This window comes from Helicoverpa zea, chromosome 7 (assembly GCF_022581195.2).
Source record: "Helicoverpa zea isolate HzStark_Cry1AcR chromosome 7, ilHelZeax1.1, whole genome shotgun sequence".
Lineage (NCBI taxonomy): Eukaryota > Metazoa > Arthropoda > Insecta > Lepidoptera > Noctuidae > Helicoverpa > Helicoverpa zea.
In genome coordinates, this window is record NC_061458.1 from 4355252 (window position 1) to 4376621 (window position 21370).

At 37.1% G+C, this 21370-nt stretch overlaps 1 protein-coding gene across 4 annotated transcripts; it reads right to left on the reverse strand.

Moving 5' to 3' along the window:
• Positions 1-278: 278 nt before the first annotated feature.
• LOC124631742 (PHD finger protein 14) lies at positions 279-21358 on the reverse strand. Of its 4 annotated transcripts, none has more exons than XM_047166320.1 (22): positions 21217-21358; positions 20955-21119; positions 20394-20530; positions 19665-19776; positions 19244-19372; positions 18752-18834; positions 18206-18360; positions 17477-17629; positions 16874-16989; positions 16583-16701; positions 16106-16291; positions 12473-12663; positions 9240-9346; positions 5838-5988; positions 4548-4897; positions 4117-4349; positions 3931-4038; positions 3706-3789; positions 3397-3447; positions 1696-1823; positions 1306-1414; positions 279-543 (listed from the first exon to the last, which is right to left on the reverse strand). In XM_047166320.1, exons 1-22 carry the CDS (start codon positions 21224-21226, stop codon positions 523-525), a joined length of 2898 nt encoding a protein of 965 aa, XP_047022276.1. In that variant the 5' UTR covers positions 21227-21358; the 3' UTR covers positions 279-522. The 4 variants fall into 4 exon arrangements, with proteins under 4 accessions (XP_047022276.1, XP_047022275.1, XP_047022272.1 ...); XM_047166319.1 differs by having other exon boundaries at positions 5838-5997; XM_047166316.1 differs by having other exon boundaries at positions 4117-4897.
• Positions 21359-21370: the final 12 nt, after the last annotated feature.

Sequence of the window (21370 nt, forward strand, 5' to 3'; positions counted from 1 at the left end):
CTATCAAAAACGGTCCGGATTCTGAACGTTGATGATCTATTTACTAAAAGAGCTCGTAGATATTGCTTGCGTCGGTTTGCCGATCCATCGGGCTAAGAAGCACCTGTGCCCGCGCGAATATAATTGCGACAGCGACTTGTAAGTTAAGCATAGGCCATCGTACGAAACCCTTCTTGCTCCGCACGTGTCACATGTTCCGATAGTAAAACATTTTTTAAAACTTTGTTTACGTTTTGTAAGATTGATGAGAAAAAAGAAGCGGATAAATAAAAAACAAGTTGTGTTTGTCCTCATCTGTCTATAATTTCATAGAATTAATCTTATCTACTTATGTAGTAAATCTTCACTGTAAAAGCAGTATTCTCAGCATGTATTTCTAATACAACACATATATTTTAAAAATAATCCATACATATAAAAATAAAAACTAATATCCAACTTAGATTAAAGTATACACATGTACGTAAACGAACTTAATAATACCGTTTTGAGATTATTCCACGTCGACAATACTCAGCAGATTCAATTGTTTTCCTCGATATCCTGCAGAAACAAAAAAAATAACAATGTAATTGACAGAAGGTTTATAATTATAAGGACCACAAAGACAACATAGTGAATTTTGAAACATTTATGTGAGCTTTCATTTCTACTAGAGTAAACTTTAAAACCTATCTATGGGATCATGAGTCGTAAATTTTTTGAACAGTGAAAATAGTAATAATTATGCATTCTTCCGCTGAAAACATGATAACCTTATCTGGTGCCATATATTGGAAGATTTCCATCAACTCACAATGACAATGTAAATACAATTAATGGTATTTTTTCCTTATTATGAAAAACTTTACTATACCTAATTATCTGTCACTAACCGACTTGCGCCGGATTTTTATCATCCGATCAATTACACAATGTTCACCATGTTTTTCAATAATTTTGAAGACAGCTTTTATAAGCTTTTATTAGGAGCTATTTGCTGGACCCTCAAGAAACTGCATTTGATTTTCATGATAAATTACCAAGATCTACTTTTCTAATGCATCTATTCATTTTTTTAGAGGTGACACCATTAAGCACCTGAATGGATTTAGAGGCCGGAGTTATGATAATTTATCTCGTGTCCTTATTTTTCGAAGTATTTCCTTTTTATGTTCTGAAATATCTTCATGCTCTTTACAAAAATATTAATTACAATGAATAATACGAATATGCAATTTCATGTAATTTTTAAATAATTTGAATAGGTCCTGCAATGCCACCAGAGTATTTAGTATACTGTGACAGGTATTGAACGTAACTTACAGTAGGATCGCAGTCTGCGCAGTGCCACGAATAGCCTCGTTTCTTGGGATTCTTGTTCAGCGGCGGCTCCAAGCACGTGAAGTGGTAGCGTTTCGAGCATTCATCGCACCTAAGGAAATAAGTAAAGTGTCAACCACTGCTAAAATATTAGAATGGTAGGTGCATCATTTTTATGCTAAGAGGTTCCGGCAAAAATAAAATATTATTTCCTAATTTTGAAGACTTATTTGCGGAAAACAAACAAAATGGATTAAGATCTGTAAATATTCTACAGGTACATTGATATTCTTTCATTTAGCTAAGCTACAGCTTTCACAAGTGGGCACCGTCCTATACAACCCATATTTGTTGAAATATTAAGGATTACATATCGATGCCATAAGGCCTTACCTAACAAGGTTAGTATAATCTCCTTGCTGTAAGCATACGTCGCAGTGAGTTAAAGGCGTAGCGGCAGCCGCGGCACCGCTACTGTTTGCGCCCGACCCGCCGCGACGAGACCGCTCGCCACGATTTCTCTGCATACAAACAACATCACGTGAAGCATTCATAATCAGTGGGGTCAAAGCCTGCCGGGCTACGGGATTGTTCGAAAGAGTTGCCGCGGCCCTGGTACATAAAGGGCTCAAGGAGGAACATGGTGGGGTTTTAGTCAGTAAGTGTCTGGCATTCATTCATGCTGCGGTATCCTCATTTGATGATTTCATTCTTAATTAACGGTGGATTGCTACGACCTCCGTTTACTCCGTTTTCCTACTAAAGATGAATTTTGACATAAGCTCTATAAAGGTTGAATATCTCTAATCGCAAAAAAAAAAGATAGATATGTAAAAATCCGCAGCTTATTACATAAGATCTCAGGGATTCCCAACTAACAAATTGGCCTAAAACGCCTATGACAAGGAAGTACGCACTTAGGACTGCCTGCCATTAATATGTCTTAACACTTGCGTATCTTATCTGTCAAGCAAAGTTGTGGGTTGGTACTTATTTTATTAGTAAAAATCGGACCAATGACTAGAAAGCACCGCCCAATTGATTACATAAATTGACGCTTGGTGGGGGTATCGCCTAAAGTTATGGCGCATAGCTTATAGATAAAAAATGGAATATTTTGATGAAGGTTATCTAAGTGATAATCGGATTGAAAAAATATATTTAAGGACACCGTGTCTAATTACCCTTCAGCAAAGGCACCTTGAGCCAAGGTGACTCCCCGTAGTGCCTCACATAAGAAAGCAATGACAAGGAAGTACTTTCGTCACCGGCTCCAGTAAAGTACCTACTGCCCATAATACTTGAAAAAACATTTTTAATCTGAACTGAAAACTCCCCACAGATCAAAACAAATCAATACAAAAAATAAAACAAATTCTGTAAAATCTCGGTGACCCAAGGGTAAGTGGTTAATTCGGTTTCTTATGTATTGCGAAATGTTCACATCATGTCCATTATCTTGCTATAAATAATTGAACAGGTTGTAAGTTTTTACGAAAACTATATTTTTAGTTCGACGACAAGGTACTAAAACCTACTCCCTTAAAAATGATAATCATGGAACGAATGGCGGGTTTCCCTGTGTGTGTTGAACGCGCGTTTTATGCAAACGCCATAAGTTCCTAACGATCCCCATAAGCGATCATAATAGTCACGTAATTTAAAAGATATTCAACCATAGTAATATTTAAAAGAAAGATCCTTTTGAGGTTAAACTGTGTTAAGGGAATTTTGGGCATTCGCTGCCAAGGTGGACGATCATTTACCGAAATATAAATGGACAACACGAATCGAAATCAATGAAGCCTCGCACACATTTATCCGCAACCGAAAAATGGACCGCGCCTCAACTACGCAACCGATAGAATGACAGCGCATTTGAGTACACCTAAGTCATACGAGATTTCTTCTGGCGTTGGGTGGGATTTAGACAATTAATTTTTCGAGCAAAAATTCTAAAAAGACGTTTCGTTTGTCACCGTTAGGTGAGTGTACACTTTTAGGAACCAAAGGTTGGAGAACTATAAAGGCATGCAAAACATAATAAAATTGGTATAAATAGTAGACACGTTACTCAAATATAATTATAATTACCTTTGGTTTTGATTCAACCAATTCCACTGGTTTATCCTCCACAGGGTTAAGCTTGCATGAAATTATACGATACGGCATTTTTTTAATCAAGTAATATTATATACCAACAAAGTCCATAATGTGCAAATAATACATTAAAATGATTTTGTTATAAGTTTGTAACTGTTGTGCATATCAACTTTCCAATTAGAAAATTATTAATCATCAACTTTAGTATCGGTACCATATTATCGAATTTTATAAATCGATCAGGACATCAAAATAGGACATTTAAAAGGGCATCGATTTCTCGAACTTATGTGTACTTACCATTGATGCATCAGGTGTTTCTATCGCAGGAGGTACTTCTTCAACGGGCGGCGGTGGCTGCTTAGTAGCTTCGTGATCCACGTGCTATATTAGGAAAGATAACTTATTTTTACATCGATCAAATTAAATCAAAATGAAGTGCCTCTTTGTCAACATAAAGTAGATATTATATTGACAGGTGGAGGTAATTACTTCTTACATTTATTAATCTGCGGAAATAATTACCTTCGATAACTTTTTCATGACTGCGGGTGGAGGTCCATCGTTGCTGTCGGTCGGTACATAAAACATTTGCGTGTCTAGCGACCCGTCCGGCTTAGGAATAGGCTTGATCTAAAACAAATAAGACATTATTGTACCTACGTACTTCTAAATATTTTTAGGATTTTTTTTAGTTCGATAGTTATTTACCTTTATAGTAATTCTAGGATGTGGCGGATCAGGATTTTCCATGTCTTGCGTCTTCTTCTTCCGTTTATGTTTGTGCGATTTGGAAGGCGAGCGCAGCAAGTCGGGCGAGTACCTAGATCTATGCTTTTCTTTCCTCCGCTTCCTATTGGCTTTGTACGTCGCTATATCCGACGATAGATTCGCTAGTGTACTTTCTATTGAACTCTCGATAGCTTTGCTGTCCCTTTCTTTACCTTCAACAAGAAGAGATGAGAATGATAGATTTTGTGGTACGAAACTGTCTTCTCGTTTGGTTAATGCAATATTAGTGGATGCGTTTGAGTTTTCGTTATGAGAATCGTTGGGGCTGTCGGCGACGATGGGGGTTATTGACATTAAAGGAGTGTTGGTCAAAGTTGGTGACGTGAAACTGCGTTTATGTATCTTCTTACTTGGCGAGTCACCCTCCCCGGCCGACGCGGACGCATGATCCCTCTGTTTCGACTTCTTTATTTTCTTTTCCTTTTTCAATTTGACTTCGGAGCTCTCATTGCCGTCGCTGCTGAACTCAAATGGTTTGATGGTCACTTTGATCGGCGATATGCTCTCAGGAGTGGTGAGTTTGGATGATTTCTCCACTTTGTGATATTTCTCTGAGCCGGGTTTAGGCGGTGACGAAGGACTATGTGGTTCCGTGATAATGGCGCCGTCTTTGCTGTAGCGGATTCGAGAGCGGCGCGGTACTTTCTTTTCGAGCAGCTCGGGTTCTGAGTCTGAAGTTTTGTCGCATTCCGAACATTGCCTGTGGAACATTTCTCCATTAATGGAAGTATATCTTCGAATATATTGATTCAATTACGAATATTAGGCCTTGAAGCAATATAAATAACAAGGCCAGAGGTATTCATAATATTACTAGATTAATCACATGGTTAACAAAGAAGGTCAGACATTATGTTTTAGTAGTAATTGACTTGATAGCGTAATTTCAAAAATTATTTGGAATAAGATAAACAAAAATTATAGTCATCATCGTCCGAGCCTTTTCCCAATCATGTTGGGGTCGGCTTCCAGTCTAACCGGATTCAGCTGAGTACCAGTGCTTTACAAGAAGCGACTGCCTATCTGACCTCCTCAACCCAGTAACCCGGGCAACCCGATACCCCTTGGTTAGACTGGTGTCAGACTTTCTGGCTTCTGACTACCCGTAACGACTGCCAAGGATGTTCACTGACAGCCGGGACCTACAGTTTAACGTGCCATCCGAAACACAGTCAATGGTGTCTAAGATATACTTAGAAAGTACATACAAACTTAGAAAAGTTGCATTGGTACTTGCCTGACCTGGGATCGAACCCGTGCCCTCATACTTGACGTTGGTCCTTTACCCACTAAGCCACCACGACTTAAACAAAAATTATAGTAATTCAAAATATTATTGAAGACGTCAGTTTTTCTCCATATTAACTCTAAAAAATGTACAAGGATTCGTAGATCTAGGTTGTCAACATCGCACTTAAGACTATTCTTCTAATTCATTCTTATCTATGACAATTTAAGAAGCTATTAAAGTGTCAGCTGCAAACAACGGTTTGTTTATTCTCCCAAAGCGAGCATATAACCTCGTATACAATTCTTATTTCTTAAACCTATGCACGATTCCCGTTTTAAGGAGCAAAACACAGGGGAAAACGATACAACTGAATGTAAAACAAAAAATAAAGATAGATAAGAATACTCACCATCCATATAGCTTGCTCTTCTTAGGCGGGCGTTGCAACGGCGGCTTCAAGCAATGCAGATGGTAGTGATGGTGACACGTGTCGCAAGCAGCCATCAGGTGCTGCTCCGAGCTGCGCCCACATGCCGCGCACTCGCGTCCCGCCAGTGACCCTGATGTGGCTGACACAACCACATACTTAGCGGATTCTATTGCTACCATACTACTTTTGTACAACTAAGTGTTACATAGCTTTGTCCCCTTGAAGCTATTGATTTCACGCTCATAAGTGTCTTATTCTGTTCGTAAATCTTGTTGCTAACTTCGGAAGGGCAAAGTTATTTGACATGACCTAGTAATACAACAGCAGAATTGCCTACACAGTAGTAAATCTCTGCTGTTGGAAGTTTGGTAGGTACTGTAGGTAGGTATGATAGTGATACCTAGTAGGTACCAATAAAGTGTACCTAACTACCTAGTTAATAATGTTATAGTTCGGCCATTCAGAGAATGCGTTCCTGACACGTCGCGATTGAACTGACGACGTAATAACATTCATTGATTATTGATATAATAATGTTGTTTTAATGCTCCTCAATTGTTAAAACGGTAAACAACCAGCAAAAATATTTTTATCGTAACTGCAACGCCATTGCAAAGTTACGTCGTCAGTTCAATCGCGACGTGTCAGGAACGCATTCTCTGAATGGCCGAACTATAGTAAACGAATTGTAATGACATAATATTTCCTAGTCTAGAATTATTATATTTTACACGACATCCACAAATAAGCTTTATTGAGTTTGAGGTTTACCAGAACTGCTAGTTTGAAGATTTTCTGTACTTGGTACTACTATGGTGCTTAAAACTTTATCGTAAGATATCAAAATGTTACTTGAATCGATTCAACAAAAGCCAAGATATAACCAAAACCTTTACAAAAAATAATGCAAATACATGTAAATCGAAACAAGTGTGATTGCCTTCAAATAAATGTCTATACTTAAATATTTTTATCAACAAAGTGATAACCCCGGTATTGCCAGTGTCATCGATTATTGTCGCTTCTTACGATAACACATAGGTACATTTAATATACAATTTCCTCCACCTGGCCAAGTACAATGAGAATGCAGAATTACGTTATCAGTCGTAAAAATATTATTATTATAAAATCTATTGTTAGGTATTTGATAAGCATTCTAGCAAATCATCATACGTTGACAATTTAAGAAGGAAAATCGGAAATAACTTATTAGTGCATGTCGTGTTTGATAACAGTCTTATCATTTAAATCTCAATTTGCGTATTTCGTGGGATAAAAATATCTATAAGGAATGATAAAAGACTTTATCCTTCTATTTCTATATTGAATATTGTGAGAAACGAGTACATATTATAGCAATGCCAGTGACAGATAACCTTCTTTTTTTAAGTCGGTATAAAAGTAAGAGGTTGGTCGTTTTTCTAGAAAAGGGCATGCAAAGAGGTATATGGATGAATATATGTATTTGATGTATAAATAAGAAGAGATGTACCAACATAAAAAAGGAAATAAAAAAGAAATGGAAAACAGAAAAATATATTGCAGTATAGTTCGGCCATTCAGAGAATGCGTTCCTGACACGTCGCGATTGAACTGACGACGTAACTTTGCAATGGCGTTGCAGTTACGATAAAAATATTTTTGCTGGTTGTTTACCGTTTTAACAATTGAGGAGCATTAAAACAACATTATTATATCAATAATCAATGAATGTTATTACGTCGTCAGTTCAATCGCGACGTGTCAGGAACGCATTCTCTGAATGGCCGAACTATAATAGTAAGTTGATATTCATGAAGGATCTCATATCTTCGTACTATTAAAAAAATACTGAGTAGTAATGTTCTAAGAGGCCATCATTCAACTAACAACCACTTTAAAAGTAACAGTTTACAACTATCAGTAGGTAGATACCATAGAGGTAGGTACCAGACTTTAATCGAGAAGTCTACAACATTAAAAGATTACAAGATCAAGATAAAAATATCCTACAAAATAAAATCCCCTACACAAATCCAGTATCCATAACAAATTGTTTTTTCCTTATATTTTACAGTGGTCAATGAATCAAAAAGCCATCATGACTCGTCAAAAATTGGATTATCTAACCTAACATAACATAAAGCTCACGATGACTCTCAATTTTGAAACGAAAGCACCATTACTTAGCACTTTTAAATTAATTTAAGTATTTATTGTTATGGACAAATTGATAACATCACAATAAAACCTACGCAGATAAATAATATAATTGCTGCGTCACCGGGAGTAATTATAACGATAGTTGTCGTTAAGTAAATAAATATGTATCTTGTCGTGTTTGCACTGACCCCGGACTAAAATTCTTTATGCATAGTAAGCTTGGCTTGCTATTTCTGGAGATCAAAATATAAGGAAAATAAACAAAGACAAGCAATTTCCCATTCATTGCTTTTGAAGTAAACTTAACCTTCGTGGTTTGAAATAATATTTTCAGATTTTTGTGGGAATAACGGTTCCTATTTATATGAATTTGGATAGAAAAATTCCATCTGAGGAAAACTTTGAGTACCTTATAAGCATTCTTTTATAATTTAAACACTGCTTTGGTAACTCAGATTTAGCAACATAATATAAATATGTAATACTACATGCGATAGAAAACAGAAGCTCTTATTTTTTAGTAGTGTCACTCGGGTTATTCCCGGAATCATCATTAGGGTCAATTCCCACTGAAAGAGCAGCGGCCGGCAGCGGCCGTAAGAGCACGGACAATGTAAGAGAACGGCGCGGCGCGGCCCGGCGCGGCGCCGCGCGGCCCGCCGCGCTCGCGCTCAATCACTTGCATTTGCGGCCGCTGCCGGCCGCTGCTCTTTCAGTGGGGATTGACCCTTAAACATAATTATATAATCTAGTAAATAAGTCCAACTCTGCACAAAAAAGAAGGAATTTAGGGTACATTGTTTTTTTTGAAAATGTATAACTCTGTCAATTACTGTTAGGGCATAAAAAGCCAATCAGTTGTATAACTATGGTTCAAGCGTCCAATAAAAACTATTTTGTTTTTTGACTACGATGCGAATTAGTACAAAGTTATGTACTATAATGAGATCATTCAATTATTATGGAGAAGAAAAAAGATTGATTTTTATATATTTAATAAATGATAAAAAAACGTTTTTGTGGAAGGTAATTATGGCAATTGAAGGGTATAGTGAATTGGATATGATGGAAGGAAATAAAAATAATAAAACTTATCAAGTGATGGAAATGTAAAGGACTATCTTTAACAGTCATCTGGCTTATTTACTAACAATATTCAATCATTATGTAGCTTGACTCAACTGTGTTAGAATATATGTAATAAACAGTACAAAAGCAACGTAGAACGATACTTACCTTCCAAAGAGGTTGACAAAACTTTTCCTTGGCGAGCGTCCGGGTTGTCGCTAAGAGGAAAACCAACGCCCATCTTAAGTGCAGCCGCGGTTGGCACAGACATAGACCTGCTGGCCGACCGTAGATACAGTACATCTCGATACAACATATATAAGAGCTCTAACACCCGCACTCAGACACATTTAATGATTACTTAATGATAATTTACTTCCTTAGTGACGGGTTGCCAAAGAAATCCTTCACTAAGTAATGACTTAAGTAGCCATTATTTATCTCTGAGTGCGGGGGTTAGTCACTGCACGTTTTTTGAACGCACGGCGCATCTGCCGTACGTTGAAAAATCGAGCATATATATATATATTTTTTTTTTTTCAAATAATAAAGTTAAGAAATTTGAGAGATCTGTTTATCAGTTTTGGACCCGTTACTGTGACTTTAATAAAAGTTCCACTAATGTTAAATTTTCTCCTGGGTAAAAAGATAAATTTAGGTCGTACATATGTCGTAGCCATATCGTAGATTTGACCACTTCATGAAAAACTTGAACATTTCATGAAATGGTCGCGTTTCATGAAATGTTCATGTTAATTTGACCAGATCGTTAAATCGTCACCATTTCTCGATTTTGTCATCCACGTCTGGCCTTATGGTATAAGAGGGTATCCATAAAATGTTTAATATAAATCCAGAATGTTTTGGCTTCGGGAAGACTCACGTAGACCCGTTGGAGTTTAATTTCATGAAATCTGGTAGTTGTGAAATTTTTCACAGCTCAAAATTGTCAGGAGGCAAAAAAACTTAGGTCTTTTTCACAACTTCAGTTGCAAATATTAAGAGTAAGAACTTGTTCATTGTCCTTTAAGTCCGACGTACATTATTATTTAAATAAAATAGGAACTTTAGTAACATTTTAGGAATCTTAAAACACATAATCTAAAATGGCGTGACCTGTAGGTTCACTGCCTGGTTGGTCTAGCAATAGCAAGCCCAGCTGCTGAGCACGAGGTCTCGGGTTCGATTTCCGGGTCCGGCCGAAATCGCTTTGCGGGTTTTAGAGACTTTCACAAAGCAGCCCGTAGTCTGGAAGTTGGTGATTGATTCACCCGTGCATCGGAGAGCACGTAAATGTCCGTCCTACGCCTGCTCTCCTTCGGGTCGTGTCGGATTGCCGTCCCATCCATGCCCATGCCGTGTCGGGTTCTGGGAGTGAAGGAATAGGGAGTGCACCTGTGTCTGCGCAAATGCTCGTGCACTATAATATGTCCTGCGCAGCTGGCTGATCTCCTTAAAATGAGAACAGCCGCCGTGGCTGAAATCGGGCGTGGACGCCATTATAAAGCCTATTTTTAATGTATTGAATCATTTTTAGTCGTCCACCATGTCCAACAGTTTTATGAACTTCCTTTAATATTTCAAAATACTTCTCCATCGGAATTATACGGATAGTAGGATCGTCGACAATATTTTTCTTAAATATAAGATATTCCTCGTCTGCAGTTTCCATAACGACATATTTTGACAGTCAGTAATAGTCCATGGAATTCTTTCGCGTGGTCACCCTACTGTTCTTGATTTGTTTTATAACCTAATAAATAATAAAACTTTGTTATAATTCTCCAATGTAGAATTATATCAGTTACATAAAAACACGATGATGTTATTCAAAATTTTTCGCTGCGAAAATTTTCATTGCAATCAACGGCCGCCATCTTCAAACATAAACAAAGCGCTGGCAGCGCCTCTAGGGGCAATTTACATAACTATTTTACGATGTGATCAATTAATTTTGACCATTTCATGAAGAAGCCGAGCTTTCAGTTGAACATATCGAGAAACGATTTCTTATCATTGATTTGCCCAAGCCACATCATGATGTGGCCAATAGACAGTGAGACATTTCATGAAACGCGACCATTTCATGAAATGGTCGAGTCTTTTCATGAAGTGGTCAAGTCTACGATAAGGCCACCACACATACACTAATACAGTGAACGGATTATACCTATAGGTATCTAGAACATAATCCTGTAGGTACCAATATCCTAATAAAGACGTCAATTGAACAAAACAAGCCTCTTGATAACACATTTAGAATATAATTGTCACGTTAACAACATTCATGAAGCACGTGAAAGGTGAACTTATGCATAATATACTTTGTATTTTCCTTTTCAGATAACAATCAAGAAAATATTTCTCCACCATGATGTAACCATTGTCATTGCCTAATCAATATATGAGGCGATTAAGACCAATTGACGTTAATAGGATAATTATTTGCATCATTATGATCTTGATTAATAACTAGTGATTTGATTAAGTAGATAATATAGATAGCCTATGAAAAAGGTTGTCTACCCCAAATAGTAAAGCTGCTAGTTAATATTTCATTAAGTTTCATACTTTTTTTGGAATGGGCAACTAGAATCAACTTTATTTATATTTTTTGACGTTCATAAGTGCTTGTGAAAGCCTAAATGAAATAAATGATTTGACTTTGACTTTTTACTGCAAACTTTGCATTAAATGTTCTATTCTGAGATAAGGAAGTTTTAACCAACCTTCTTGCAACGAAAATTTTAAACCTTAAGTCGGCCATACACGCTACGGTCTACCGGAAAGGTCCACCTGTGCAGGTATGCCTGCGCAGGTAGACCGGAATGTGTGTGGGAATAGACCTGTGTAGTTTTTTGAACCTGCGCAGGCAACCGGCGCAAGATCGAAAATCGATTCTTTCGAGTGACACCGTACGGTGTACCTGTGCGTGTGTGCGTGTACTCCGGTCGCCTGCGCAGGTCGCGTCAGTTGTTTTCTAGTGTTTCTTTCAAACGGGCGTTTCATCTGGTTCAAATTTCAATTCACTTAATAAATTAACATGACTATATGTTTTTCTTTTCAATAACCAATGCTTACACCACTTTTTTCGCTTCTTTTTCGTATTATTCATCTTCAAAATTAAAGCAAGACCTAGCAATGCCAGCGTGTCATCGTCCACATTCGATGCCATCGCAAAAAGAACTGAAGACCGCTCCGATACACCGGAACGTCCCCATACACGCTACCAATGTTCGGTTGACCTGCGCGGGCATACCTGCACAGATTACCTCTCCGGTAGACCGTAGAGTGTATGGCCGGCATTACAATGAAGGAGTACTGGCTGGTAACAACCCGAAAGTCATCTTTGACGTATTCCAAAATTGAAATCCAATTTCCAAAGTAAACAGATCACTTACCGTTTCTGTAGCTGCTGAGGAGTCACTTTGGGCGTGGACCGCGGCAACTCCGGTGGTACCAAGGGTTTATCTTCCAAGATGGTGGGAGGCGTCCTTTTGGGACATAGCGCGATTATAGCGTCGTATATCTTCTGTAATGCCTGCCTCGTTGATGTTAATGCTGCCAGGGCGTCCGTGTTCTCTTTTGAGGCCTAGGCATAGAGAAGTGAAAATATTAATATTTTTATATAGATTTTCTGACTAATATTGATACTGTAATACCCCACCATCAAGTTCTAATGAAATTAACTTGAGTGTGACGTAGACAACATGAGGTTTTGGCAGTTGTTAAAGTTGAGTAGAGTAAGGCGAGTAGGTATGTTTTAGTAAGTCTAGTCTGCTTCGATTGTTTATGGAGTCGATGAATTGAGGGAATTCAAAACTTCCAACTTTCTGATGTTTAACCAGCACCCCGGAAGACTACAAGCATTTTGATTATGAAAATTGCCTACCACTGCATCTATAACCCACGTTCATGTCAAAGTTAAATCTCAATCTTAGCTTATTTCCATGAAAGGATTAAAACCAAATGCGCTTTGCGTTTTATTTGTTTCGTTTTGTTGCTTTTGCGTCGTTTGTGTAAATTCTGTAATTTTTCTTTTTTTCTTTCTTTCCCACTTAAATGTTTTCTTTTTTTGTTAGTCAGAACTACTCAGAACGCAACACTCCGTAATGAGAGCACCTTGAGAAGAACATATAAAGGACAATGGGCGATTTCGGTCCAAATGTCCACCACGAACGAGACCTATATGGCTAGATAGCCCGTTAAATATAGAACATTTTTTGTTATGAAAGTAAAAAAAAATATAATGCCAGAAAAAAGTTATAGCAAAATCAAATAAAACATTTTATAGATTTTTTCAATTTCATTTTTTCAATTACTTTTCGTGATGTTCGATTTTCGTACTTTTTGTAACTTCTGAAAAAATAGAATTGTTCATTATTAGAGAGAAGACACCACCAGTTACATCGAACTTTCTTAGATCCAGGCGCTGTTGAGTATATTCAGGCACTTCTGGCGCCTCAATTGGTTAGTGATTCGTACATTCATCGGGCAAAAAAATATGGGCTGTTTATATGCAAATGAGTTTTACTCATCTTAGTTTTAGACAAAGTGCGGAAATGGAAGTGCAATAAAATAAAAAGTAATAATGATTACATACAAAAACTACCAAAAATTAAGAATAAATTTTTGGCTAATACCTTTTTTTTGACATTATTTTTTTTTTCTTTCTTAGTAAAAGTTACTCTAAATTAAGTGGACTATTTAATTATATAGGTCTCGTTCGTGGTGGACATTTGGACCAAACTTCATACATTCTTGCCCAATCTCCTTTGTTACTTTTGTTGTAACACGTTTGTAACTTTTGTAGGTAGCTTCCAAACCACAAAAAGCTGTGAGGTCAAAGTTATTCTGCTATCTTTTCCTGTTATTGATAAAAGTATTTGGAGCTTTGTGTACAGAATAGAATTAGATTAAAAAGTGCAAATTCATCACAAACATGTCATGTCATGTGTTTTGGTTGATAGTGATCTTAATTGTTTTCTTGTCATTATTGTTCTCAAAGAAAGCAATACACGTGTAATTTTAAGCAAGTCACTGAGATTAAGTAATGCTTGTAAAGATCTTATCAATGTTAATTTAGTAGATACCTACTTAGTAGTTCTTACAGCAGGTTTGTTGTAAGTGTTAAAACCTGCTCGTTTGTTAAATACTGCTCAATGGGAAAGGCCGACACAACAAAAATAATATCATTTTGTACATATTTTTAGATCAGAACTGCTTTAATCTATTTTATCTAAGTATATTGAATGTCTGAGTGCCTAGTGCGAGTTGAACAAAATTTTGCGAATGACTTCACTGTCGAGTTTAGCGAGTCAACTTCAAACGAACCGAATGCAATATTTAAGCGAGTGCGAGTTGCCATCTCGCAAATTACTCGCATCACGTTCCCTCACGGCGAATAGCGATGATCATTTTTGTTAGGTTGGTGTTCCGTTCGCTTGGTGGGATAAACCTACCAAATTTAGAAAGACGTCATTTTGGCATGTAATCGTATGGGACGACTGTCTTTCAAAATTTTTGGGGTTATTGTTTGGATGTTTTGTTTATGTTTGACGCGACGCCCGAAAAAAGTTTTTAGTTGTTTTAAATTAATTAATTTAAAATGAAGACAAGTTCTTGTCTAGCACCTGGAGTGCTAGGGAAGCTTATATATTTCTATGAGTCAGAACCTCAGTTACTTGTTCTAAATACACACTGCACATTTTTTGGGATACGTGCTTTGCTTCTCTAATTGGCCTTTGATAGGATCCAGTGGCAAAAAAGAATAAAGCGGTAAGCACCTGCAAATAAAAGAAGGAGAAAGTTTCTTCAATCATATACATACCTAGTTTTGTTTTGGAAATTGATATTGTAACTTACATGAATTGATAAATAAAAGGAAACACGTAGAGTGGTAGTTAACTGCACAAGAACTTAAAAATCTTCTTGGACAATCTATATCTATGTCTAAATTGCGTCTCCGTGAGGTGAACTAACGAATTAAAAAATGCGCAAGCCCTTGCCCCAATTCTGGCGCTTTTGTTGCGTTCATCTTGGGCCTTTGCGGCCGCAAACATCCTCCGAGCAAAGAAAAAGCGTCCTGCCATATTTTTGGTATTATTTTCACTAAATAAAAACTTAATTGTTGATATACGAATATCTCCTCACTTCACTTTCACCACAAAAATCTTCGTGAGAACTTTTTGGTTAAATTCGATCGCGTTTGTATTTATTTACTATTCGATCTGTCAAAATCTGAATCTCGCACTCGCATCACGGCAGAAATAAACCAATCCCGTGCCTGTCACGTTCACTTGAGAGTCCGAGCGATTCGATTTCGAAAATTTGTAAACTGGCACTCGCTACTTTAGGTTCCAATTTTTGACACTAGGCGGAGCTGTTTTTGTTCCATACAAATCTTAGTATACGCGCTCTCATGTGAGTCCGTAAATAAATTCACGAAAACTCACACTAAGCACTCTGATCAAGTGTGAGACTGGCTAAATATAAACAACTCGATTGCGTCTAATGAGTACACTCTCGTGTTCCTCTCTGAGTAACATGCCACAAAAACTACAGAGTATGAATTATTCACTCACCTCATCATAATCCGGTCTCAGCTTATCATCGTCCGCCATTAGTTCCTCGTTCTGTTTAGTCAGACGTTCGAGAGACTGCCTGAGTGAGGACACTCTCGTGTTCTCTCTAAGTAACACCCAGCAGACTCTACAGACAATAAACTCACTCACCTTATCATAATCCAGTCTCAGCTTATCATCGTCTGCCAATAACTTCTCGTTTTCTTTAGTTAGACGTTCGAGAGACTGCTTCAGTGAGGATACTCTCGTGTTCCTCTCTAAGTAACATCCCACTACGCAGAGAATGAATTATTCACTCACCTCATCATAATCCAGTCTCAGCTTATCATCGTCAGTCAATAGCTTCTCGTTCTCCTTGGTTAGACGTTCGAGAGACTGCCTGTGTGAGGACACTCTCGTTTTCCTCTCTAAGTAACATCCCAACAAACTATAGACAATAAACTCACTCACCTCATCATAATCCAGTCTCAGCTTATCATCGTCCGCCAACAACTTCTCGTTTTCTTTAGTTAGACGTTCGAGAGACTGCCTGAGGGAGGACACTCTCGTGTTCCTCTCTAGGTAATACCCCACGAACTCTACGGAGAAGGCCGGGGGAACATGCCAACGACGAGACACGTCTTTTAGTGCTGCCATCTGTGAATTGAAAAATATTATAAGGAATATTAATTTCAACATGTATATTTTTTTAAATAAGGGTGGTATTTGAACACACAAATACATTTAGCGGATCCAAAATGATCTAAGGTCCTAACTGGGTATTTGACAAAGCTAAACATTAGTGTCATCTGCTGTTGAAAGGCGAAGTTATCAATAGATTTTGATTATGAAAAACGGTAGATTTTTATTACTTTGAAAGAGAAACATATGTGATTTAAGGAATCATATAGTCTGTATTCTGCTATATCCACATTGTCAGTTTCTTACCTGTGCATCCTGGAACTCTAAAGCGTGTGTATCGATGCCCATACACTCTGCCTTTTTCTGGAACTTTCTCATAGCAGATGCACTGCTGTAAAGCAGTCGAGCCATTTTCTGTGTTGGTACTGAAGGAAAAAATTTGCTTATACTATTTTTTTTTATTTTGGAAAAAGATTCAAAGTACAATTAGGTAATGTAAAAAATCAAAGGAATTTTAATAAAATTTTAATTGTTCTAAATACATAACTACAAAATAATTAATTTTGATTCTCTGTTTGTAATTATAAAATATCTTACCCCACGGTGGATTTCTGTTTTCCTTCTGTATTAGATACTTTTTCCTGTATTTCACTAACTTGCGTTGTATTCTTAATTTCTCTTCTGTACTTAAATTGTTTTGCAACTCCAATCGCCTAGAATTTTAGAAGATAACATTTTATTACTTAAATGAAAAATTATATAGGCAGGTATGTAGTTTTGCCCAGGCAATGGGAGGCACTAAAAACTGAAAAAAAAAAAATTGAGAATGTGATCATTATGAACTACATACATATTTGTTTGGTAAAGCAGTTACCTCCAACAAAACAATTTAGTGTATTTTTACTTAATTTCTTGATTCTTTCATCTATATTAATATTATAAAGCTGAAAAGTTTGTTTGTTTGAACGCGCTAATCTCAGGAACTACTGGTCCGATTTGAACAATTCTTTCGGTGTTAGATAGCCCATTTATCGAGGAAGGCTATAGGCTACTTTTTATCCGTGCAGAGGTTCCCACGGGATGCGGGTGAAACCGCTGGCAGAATCTATTTCTTATATGTATCATTGGGCCAGCGAAAGTACATTAAATTTGCTAAAAACGATATGATAGCTAAACGAAACTCAGACATATACTACTCACCGTTTTTCAGTCCTCAACTGCAAAGCAAGCCAGTTCCTCTTGCGTTTCTTGACTAGAGCTTTATCGGAATGTAACTTGCAGTGTGCGTAGAACGGATCGGCTTGTTCAGCCTCTTCCGAGTGTGCCTCTGCTAGAAGACCAGCGCGTTGTCCACTGTGACAATAATTGGTTTTTTAAATTAATTTATATTTTATATTTAAAAATAAAAAATCAATGAATAAGCCTTTTATTTCTTGCTACATAGTAAACTTACAATTATAAGGAATTTATATTTATATTTTAATTACACAAACATTAATAAAGTTAGGGTTCATTCACATGGGATAAATCTCTGATGATTCGTCAAAAAACACGTTCATAGATGGTTTGCCATAATGAAAACGGCACCGTGATAAACCCAGTGAAATATCCGTCATAATGATAAACCATTCACCATTCGTTATTTTTAAGAGACGTATCAGTCATATTTCAAGATTTGTAAACAGTGTGAACGTGGAGTATTTAAAATTAGGTAAAAATATAACGAATCCTAAAAAATCATCTTTGTGTGAATAAGCCCTAACTACAATTTTGATTGTTACAGCATTACGGCCTTTTGGGATCTACTTAAAGGTTTGTTTTTGTGTATGCTTTAGGACCATGTCTCCCCATAGGCATAGATAGTGCATATAATATATCTGAGGACCATGTCTCCCCTCAGCGGGCGTATAGATAGTGCATGTATCTGACCAGGTGACGTGGAAGAACGTCTTGCAGAGTCCGGCGTCGCAGCCCACACAGACGCCGGTCCGCGCGAGCGTGGCGTCGTCGCACAGAGCACAGGCGCGAGCCCCCCAGCGCGAGTACGCCATCTCGAACAGCGTCACGCCCGACAGACGCTCCACCTGACGAACCAGACCTTTGATACTTGCAGATACATCTAGACCTCTCTTGTAAAAAAGCACGAGAGAAGCGAGCACGAAACACAAAAAAGTAAACAGAGAAAAAATAAAGTTGGGATTGAAAATGCGCAAGAGTTACAGAAATATTAGCTCATGTAGAGTGCAATCATTACAAAAGCGCCAGAGAAATATTGAAATAAAAATGTATATTTATGTCTGTTTACTTTTTAAGTCCGCAAACTAACAAAAAGTTCGCGCTCGCTAATCTCGCGGCTAGATGTTTTCCCTCAAATCGCTTTTCAAACCGTGGATGGTAACTAACTTTAATATTTTGTAAATTATTGACCTTCCCCACAACTGATACGTCATAATGTTCAAAATGCATATAGCTTACCTCTGAAAATGCCACTCCAGGCACATAAAGCGCACATACTAAATGCACCCATGCACCTACTTCAGTCTCCTTGAAAATGCCACCTGAAATATAACAAACTATGTATTAGGCATAGGCCTACCAAGCATAGCATTAATGCCTAAAATCTTTCTTCTTCTTCCTCCTGCCCTGTTCCCAATTTTATTTGGGGTCAGTGCAATATGTCATCCTCTTCCATTTTCCCCTGTCACTCGTCATACTAACACTCACTCTCTTCATATTCATGCCATCTTATAGGCAATCCATCCATCTTTTCTCAGGTCTTCCTCTCTCTCCATCTATCTACATTCATACTTAGCACAAGCTTTGTTGCATGCGTATCATCCCTCCTCATTACATGCCCATACCACGATGCCAATGCCTAAAATCTTTAAAGGTTTAATTCATAAGCAATCCTTACTCATAATATTTTATATCTGATTGATGTACAGCAATGCAGAATGAAACATTTACCTCTGTTCGGACATAGCTCACAGCTGGGGTCAGTGACCCCTGCCTTGCAAGCTTCACAAAACCAGGGCTCTGTAGACGCTGAGCTGACCGTACTAGACTCACTGGTTGTGTCGGACACACCATAACAACCTGCAAATAAAATGGAAAATTTCATAAAAAATCTGATTTTATACACAATAGTAGGTACATATGGACAGAATATCAGAAATAAACGAAGTATCATGTTTGATCTCCAGAAAAAATATATGGAATGGAAAATAAAATATTATATTTCTGATACTATTATTCACATAGAATAATATTGTGTATTTTTTACTATAAAGATGAAATTTAAGACCTTCTGAGGACATTCTCTCAGAATGCAGATTAATGCAAAGGCAAAAGCGAATTAAGATATATCTACATAAGAGAAAAAAAATACCTTCATGAACAGTAACTCCACAACCATCACACTCAACAATCTCATTGAAGTCATCACTCCTAGAGCCTAGGCAGCCCGCACATATCAACAGATTCGCCAATTCAACTGGAAACTGAAATAACAAAAATTTATCACATTACTCATTCAAAAATATATCTGTTCAAGCACTGAAGCACTGAACTTAAATAGTAAAAAGTTCTCTTACTATACCAAATCTACACAATATTCAATTCAAGAACCAATAGAAAGGGGTGACACAATGGACATTTATAACAACTGGACGTAGTTATGCAGAAACGTTCCAACCCACTGTACGCGTAAATGCTTATATCTCAAATTCAAGTTGTATTCTTTTTTATTCTAACTAGTAAAGGTACTAGAGGTTTTATTGTTGAATTATATTGAGTTTAGATAACCATATGCTAAATTTTAGGCTGTTCAATCACAATAACTCGATTTCGGATGACTTGTGGGTTGGAACGTTTCTGCATAACTACGTCCAACTTAGGTTACTAGAATATTCTATTAGTACTTATTGGACCACATAAAGAGGCTTCACTACATAGTATAAAACAAAGTTGCTTTTTCTGTTGATTGTATGCTTAAATCTTTAAAACTTTGCACTTATTTATGTGTATAATACATGCATAGAGTACATATACTGCCACTGGTTATTCTACAATTCTACATGATTAAATAGAATACTTGGTAGAAATAAATTATACACACCTTAAATTCTTTATGTTTCGACTTTTCCAGTACATCATTAACAGGCTTGTCTTCTCCGATCTTGTTTGTTGCGTTTTTGAATTCATCATCAATGTCTGATCCCGATTCTTCTGAGGACTCACTTTGTACTGCTGCTTCTGTGAAAGAGAAATAACAAAATTTACAATCTGGTAATAATCATCAAGGTAGTTTTCTTGTTGGTTTGAAAAATGTATCTGGAACTAAAATATAACTATGCATGTAAATAGAGACTACTATATCAGATAAATAATATAGAACTTTTATTTTTGCTTGAAGGGGATCATGAGCACTGTCATGCAAAATGGCTTGTTTTAGTTAAAATAAGGAGGTGAAAATCGGTGAAGGAGTCCCTTCAGAGACTCGAGGAACCATATCCTCGTTTAAAACCAGTACTGCACACACAGCATAAGGACAAAGAACAGGCATGGTAGCATGAGTCTGAGAATATTCAATTACTGTGTATCGTGAAGAGACTTCAGTCAAAAGTAAGATTGAGAAGGAACAGTCTTATAGGTCTTAAATAGCACCAGAACTACTTACTCTTCTCTTCATCATCGGTGTTTATTGAATAATCATCGCTCTCTTCGGGGTGGTCTTCTATCCGAAAGTCGGAGTCGTCGGAACTCTCGCCTTCCCCAAGATCAAAATCTAACAGCGACTGCGGCTCAACCGGCTTCACTTTACGCTTAGCCGGGCCTCGGCTCTCTGAAAAAGTATCATTTCGTTTTTGTTCATTTTTACGCCATGTCAATATTGTGAATACCGATGCAGCAAGCATCTAATATACATTTAAAATACTTACGGTTGTTCATTTTATATTTAAGCTTTCATTTATTAACCACATTTAGTTGAATAAATTCATTATTTCTTGAATTTCTCACACAAATAGATTCTAATACTCCATGAAATTAAGAAATAATGTTGCAAGCTTTTGAAAAATGCTTTTCCTCGAAAAC